Raw genomic sequence first — 7,188 nt, forward strand, 5'->3', positions numbered from 1 at the left:
CCCTACTCGAGAAAGCCAAGCGCTGCCACATTGATTTCAAAACAGAAGGGGCGCAGGAAATAATGTAACATATCGGGAACATGCGCCATAATGACGCATGATGAAATGACGTAATTTCAAGCTAACGTAACAGTCAGATGTGGCTCTCGAAGCGCCACATCGTCATGCCACCATAAAAATATTGTTGCTCGACCTCCATGCGCAGATTTCTCAAGTTGCAAATGGCGAAGTCCGCCCACCGAGCTCGTCAGAAAAACAACCTCGGCAGGCGGAGGGACTAACTGTATGGGTCGAAATCTGACCAAGGGAATCTTGCTCAAAGGTAGATTACTAAGAGACGATTAGGCCGAGGTCGTACTCGAGATGGAATGAACTTATCGACGAGTCAAGCAACCGAGGTCGAGGTCGAATACTCAAGTCGACCATAACGGCTAGTTTTGTATCAAGATATTTTAGGGGAATATTCTATTGAATATTCTCTGCACTTGTACTTTATGTTAGGTAAAGGATATGTCCCATATAAATAGAAAGGGAGAGAGAAGAAAAGGGGGAGGTAATATTCTATGTGATAGGAACTCTCATGAAAAGTTGACTCTAAAGAAAAATACAAACATTGCCTTTCCATAAAGATTTCATTTGCTGTTGATCCCACACTTTCTCGCATCAGATCCGAGAAAGCTCTATATCTCCACATTCATTTGTCTTACATCATTGTCACAGAGGAGAATCATCCACCTCACTCAAATATTTGGGTGAATCATTTTCTCTACGGAAAAAGGCAAAAAATAACCCTATTCTATTGGATTTGGCTTAAAAATACCCTTCTTCCACCTATAGGATCACAAATGCCCTTAAGGTTATATCTTGGCTCAAAATTACCCCAAATACTAACAGTTGACTAACTGACCATGCAAGCCTTTATAAAGATCCATGTAGCACTCTTCTATTGGTCCACGTGGAAGGATATGGTTTTTAAAAAAAAAGTTAAAATAACCAACTGAGTGCCTATACACGCTACAATTACTCCGCCATTGGAGAAATCTTCTTCAGTCTCATTTGATGAGCTTGTAAGCAGCAAATCACTAACGTAATCACCAAATGAAAAGCCAAAATTGATAGTCACACTTTGGCTTACCAGAAGACATAACATAAAAATAACACGATTCCTTTCATTTTAACTTTCTCTTCTTTACCCTTCGGGGTTGTCCAGTTGGTTTGGAGGGTGGTAATCTATACGGATGGTTTGGGATCGAATCCTCTCTTAATGTCGTGCGATTTACATTTCCTGTGTAATTTGTAGGCTATTACACAGGAGGAGCGGATTTCCTCTTTTACGAAAAAAAAAATGACGTATTGAATCGTATCCATATAATAAATCTCTTGCTTCGCAAGTAACTTCACAAAAAGTGAAGAAATGATCAAATATTTGTGTAAAAATCAAGCAAAATTGGTTGGTTTCCCAAACATCAACCATAAGAAGGGAGCTAAATATAGTAAAAGTGTACCTCCCCTGCTATTGACTTGGGCTCTTTCTTTTCTATTTTTAGAATTTTATTATCAGTAATTAATATTGCATAATTCATACGAAATAGCATTTGTTATGTAATCTCTTTCGTGTAGCATATTAAAAATCTTATCATTCAATTTACGTTATGATACTAAAAGAAAAAAATCAGCACAAACTAAGAAAATCATGCAATAATTTAGCCTACAAACATATAAAATTTGATATTGAAGTGAATCACATTTTTTAATCAGCTTTAATAGGTTAGCAAACGTATGTTTCTCTATTATTATAAGCTATTAAATAAAAAAAATCTCTAAAAAAATATGAATATATATTGTAATATTTTTCCTTTCAGGTAGAAGCTCACCTCATGATAAGCATAAAATTTCAGGAAAAAAAAAAGAAGTCAAAAGAGAATAATTCGAACTTTGGACATCACCTTTTTAAATTCTTAAAATGAAAATTTTATATTTAAAGATTACAATAAAAATACTATAAGTCTTATAAAAACTAATTAATTTACATCTTAACATTCAATTCAGACACAACTATTTAATTTTCCAAAATAATAATAATATTATATTCAAATGGAGCAAACGAAATATTAATATTTTTATTGAAATATTAATTAAAAAATGGAAAAGCAATAAAAAAAAAGAAGGGCTCACCCACGATAATTAACGTGCACCCTCGTTCGTACTCCTCTGCTGTCCTCTCTTTCACTCTCTCACCCACAATCACATACAATTTTGGCAATAATCACCATACCTCTTTCTTCTTCCTATTTTCTTCTTCTCCACCATTGATGATCACAGAAACCACACTATCATACACATAATACACGTAATTGGTATCTAATATTACTAAGAGAGAAGAAGAAATTTCGGAAAATATAATTTTCAATTTATATAAAAGACAAAAAATCTTATAGAATCTACCAGAAGAAAAAAATTCCTAAGCAGAATATCAGCTAAAAGTGCACAGAAAATGAGAAACCACCATAAGAATTTGGCCTCCGCCGGAGAGACGGCAGTTTCATCGTCGGCCGAGCAATCACAGCCGTCCGCTGTGCTGGTGCCGCGGCGTCCGATGATGTCATCATCTCCGGCAGCCACGTCATCGTTGTCGTCGGAGAAACCAATGGCGGCGTCGGAGGATCCAGCTGCCTCCCGCGACCCTACCTCTGTCACAGCTACTGTGGCGGCGGAGTCCGTGATGGTGGAGAGGCGAGGTGAGTATGCGGCGGTGTGTAAATGGGCAATCAGTAATTTCACACGAGTGAAAGCTAGGGCGTTGTGGAGCAAGTACTTTGAAGTCGGCGGTTATGATTGCCGTTTGCTAGTTTACCCTAAGGGTGACTCACAAGCATTGCCGGGTTATATATCCGTTTACCTTCAGATAATGGACCCTCGAAATACGGCGTCGTCTAAATGGGACTGCTTCGCCAGCTACCGCCTCGCTGTTGAGCATCCAACGGATAGCTCAAAGTCTATCCACAGGGACTCGTGGCATCGCTTCTCGTCGAAGAAGAAATCTCATGGCTGGTGTGATTTTACTCCTTCTAATTCCATTTTAGACTCAAAATTAGGATTTTTATTCAACAATGATTGCATTCTTATTACTGCTGATATACTTATTCTTCACGAGTCTGTTAGTTTTTCGCGTGATAATAACGAAACACAATCTAATTCTGCTTCGAATTTAGTAGTTACTAGCCCAGCTGGTGATGTTTTGAGCGGGAAATTTACTTGGAAGGTTCATAATTTTAGCTTGTTTAAGGAAATGATTAAAACTCAGAAGATTATGAGCCCGGTTTTTCCCGCTGGGGAGTGTAATGTAAGGATAAGTGTGTATCAAAGCTCAGTAAATGGGGTGGATCATTTGTCAATGTGCTTAGAGAGTAAGGATACTGAGAAGACTTCGAGTTCGGATAGGAGTTGTTGGTGTTTGTTTAGGATGTCAGTGTTGAATCAGAAGCCGGGTTTTAATCATATGCATAGGGACTCTTATGGAAGGTTTGCTGCTGATAATAAGAGTGGGGATAACACGAGCTTGGGATGGAATGATTACATAAAGATGGCAGATTTTGTAGGGTCGGATTCAGGGTTCTTGGTGGATGACACTGCAATTTTCAGTACTTCGTTTCATGTTATTAAGGAGCTTAGTAGCTTTTCCAAGAATGGCGGATTGATTGGTCTTAGGAGTGGCAGTAGTGCCAGGAAATCTGACGGTCATATGGGCAAGTTTACTTGGAGGATTGAGAACTTCACAAGGTTGAAGGATCTTTTAAAGAAAAGAAAGATTACAGGGCTTTGCATAAAGAGCAGGAGGTTTCAGATTGGCAATCGGGATTGTCGGCTGATTGTTTACCCCAGAGGTATGCCTTTATGCCAATCACAGCAATCTCTTTAGATGGGATTTTTTTTTATATTATTGCTGTAACTACCTTTTATATTGATAGGCTTCTGAATTTCGATATACAGATACCCTTAAATTTTGGTCGGCATAATTAGAGGTCAAGGTTCCCTAGAAATAAGAGGATCATATTCATGTAATGTGTACATTTCTCTGGTTATTGCCTTTTCTTACTTCTTAAGAAATGATCCTTTATGTCATAGTGACTTTTTATTTTATTTTATAAAATACTGGTGGTGCCCATGGCAGCTTGCGCTCATCTCGACTAATCCACCGAGCACCTACTCCACTAGTGGGGTTCTGGTACCTCTCTACACCAAGGCTTTAGATAGATCAAAAGAAATTACCTAACGTTTGGAATTGGAATCCTGGTCTCCCATGGTCCTTTCAAGCTTACACCCTTGGGTGCCCCTTTCTGTTGTCTGCTTGTCCATGCACTTACAATTGCCTCAAGTGTCCTAGTCATGAGCATGTTAATTGCTGAGCACTTTGAGTGCTTGACTCCAAAATATATGAAATCTGTAGATTCCTCGTGCATCTTCGTGCATCAGTCTTTCATTTGGAAGTATATGAGCTTCTTTGAGTTGCTTGTCTATTGCTCCTCCACTAAACTAATATGTAGTACATTTATTCACGGTATCAGGGCAGTCTCAGCCTCCATGCCACCTTTCAGTATTTCTCGAAGTCACAGATACAAGGAATACTAACAGTGATTGGAGTTGTTTTGTGAGCCATCGGTTGTCTGTTGTGAACCAAAAGATGGAGGAGAAGTCTGTCACAAAGGAATCTCAGAATCGGTATTCTAAAGCTGCAAAGGACTGGGGTTGGCGTGAATTTGTGACCCTTACTAGTCTCTTTGATCAAGATTCTGGATTTCTTTTTCAGGATACTGTTGTGTTCTCTGCCGAAGTCCTTATTTTAAAGGAGACATCCATCTTCCAGGAATTAATCGATCAGGATAATGAGTCAGCAAATGGAGGTTCCCAGTTGGACAAAGGCGGGAAGAAAAGTTCTTTTACATGGAAGGTGGAGAACTTCTTGTCCTTCAAGGAGATAATGGAGACACGGAAAATATTTAGCAAATTCTTTCAAGCAGGCGGGTGTGAGCTTCGTATTGGTAAATTGCTATACCCTTCTCGTCCTCTTCCTCCTCTCCACCCCTTTTACTTCTCTCCCTTATGATTCTAAACATCGTTGTTGAATTCCATGATTGACAACTGGCATTTAATTATTTTAAAATGCAGGTGTATATGAATCGTTTGACACTATATGCATATATCTAGAGAGTGATCAGTCTGCTGGTACTGATCCAGACAAGAACTTTTGGGTTAGATACAAGATGGCTATTCTGAACCAAAAAAATCCTTCTAAAACAGTGTGGAAGGAGTCCTCCATTTGCACTAAAACTTGGAATAATTCCGTTCTTCAATTTATGAAGGTCTCAGATATGTTGGAACCAGAAGCAGGATTTCTCGTACGCGATACAGTTGTCTTTGTCTGTGAAATTCTGGATTGCTGTCCTTGGTTTGAATTTTCTGACCTTGAGGTTAGTGGTTGACACACTTGTGTGAATTGGTTTTCCTTGTTTGTTGGTGGGAAGGTATCTGCCACTTCTTTCTGTCTGTGGCTCAATTTACATGAAGTGTATTTTAACAACAATATCTATGACACAGAGACATGCATTTCAACTGCTCCTTATCCAATTTACACGAATATATCAATGATGTTCATTCTCCTCCTTGTCTCTTTTTACTAAGCACTGAAATATGTGCCTCTGAAATTTAGGTTTTTGAGTATTAGGTACTGTCATGATGCAATGTGTAGCTTGAGAGAAATGCTTCCTCTTTATATGAGGGGTGAAGATGCTCCAGCTGCACTTTCACTGTAAGATATCGTATGGCTTACCAATGAATTATTGATTTAACTAGGTTTACTGGTAAATCTTCTTTATTGAACTGTTTGGATTCTTTCGGAGAATGTCTAGGATGTTCATTAGACTGATCCACTGGTGGATTCTTTCTGGTAATGTCTAGGATGTTCATTAGGACTGCGTATCCAACTTAAACACTTTCTCTTCTCTTTCCTGTCACTACTATTGGTGGAATTAACAGGGGGTAGGGGTTGTGGATGCATTTATCTAGACACAAACATAGACACCTCCCCAAACAAGTTAGTACCTCTATCCCGGAAAGCTTTACCCACTTTGTCTAGTGTGGAGAGTTAGAGAAAGTTTAAGTTGAGTATTGTATTCAATCGGGACTCCAAAGGACTGACTATTTCCCAAAAAGAATTTAGAGGACCGACTTGTCTCCAAAATAAAAAGAGTGTAGACGTTAAAAGAAACTTACTGATAGACATATTAAGTTACATATGTTGTTACTTTGGATCGAAATTACACCCGTCAAAAACTTATATACGTGGTCTGATCAACAAGTATCTAAGGACTATAACTTTCGTTTACATAAGGAACAGAGAACTCTTCTGCCACTAGATAGATCGTGGCAGGAGGATGAGATTGTTGGCCTTCTTGTTGCACTATGCAGGGGGGTGGGTTCAATGAGGGTAGAAGAGAGGAAGAGCAAAGAGTCTGGCTGGAAAGGCAAAACCTAGTTGGAGATACCAGAAGGAAACAAATTTTTGTATGTACTCGCAAAAAGGGGGGAGGGGATCTGCAGTCGACATTGAGGCAGAGAAGTAGATTCTTTATGCTCAAAAAGGAAGTTGTGCGTGGCTTTCAATTTGTCGCTCTGTTGGTGTGCGTTTTTTTGTTTGTATGTGAAGTTTAACTTAAGATAACCTCATAATTAACGTATCAACCTGGCTATCATACAGTAGTTATGTTAATTATCTACTACAATCAGAAAAATTATGTTAATTATCTATAGTCAACTGGTCACTGGCCAATTTTAATTGTCAACCTAGCTGCTACGGACGTGTTCATTCTGTAATTATAATTTTGTTCAGCACTTTTCGGATCTTTCCCTTCGCTGTCCCTTGTGTTGAGCTAACCGTAGGTTTGGTTCAAGGGACATTGCTCTTCAGCATCTTTTGTTGCATATATTTTACTAATAATTCATGTTATAGTTGCAAAAAAGATATGGGTAAATGCAAGGATATTTGGTAATCGTATCATGATAGTTTATTTTTCATGGTAGACGGTTTCCTCCTTGGTGGTCTTTTTTTTTTGGGGGGGGGGGGTGGGGGGTCTTGGAGAGTAGTCGGTTTAGGTTTTTGGGGGAGGTAGGGGTATCGGAGTCGGTACCTAG

The 7,188-nt window shown here is 38.8% G+C and overlaps 1 protein-coding gene across 1 annotated transcript in view; it reads left to right on the plus strand.

The window, feature by feature from the left end:
• LOC109231384 overlaps window positions 2,178–7,188 on the plus strand; it is a 12,547-nt gene continuing 7,536 nt past the window's right edge. The window contains exons 1-3 of the mRNA XM_019397035.1: window positions 2,178–3,884; window positions 4,566–5,039; window positions 5,167–5,468. Of these exons, the coding sequence (XP_019252580.1) occupies window positions 2,495–3,884; window positions 4,566–5,039; window positions 5,167–5,468 (2,166 nt within the window). The 5' untranslated portion in view covers window positions 2,178–2,494. The remainder of the gene's footprint in view (window positions 3,885–4,565; window positions 5,040–5,166; window positions 5,469–7,188) is intronic.

Source organism: Nicotiana attenuata, chromosome 8, assembly GCF_001879085.1.
Source record: "Nicotiana attenuata strain UT chromosome 8, NIATTr2, whole genome shotgun sequence".
NCBI classification, from domain to species: Eukaryota; Viridiplantae; Streptophyta; class Magnoliopsida; order Solanales; family Solanaceae; genus Nicotiana; species Nicotiana attenuata.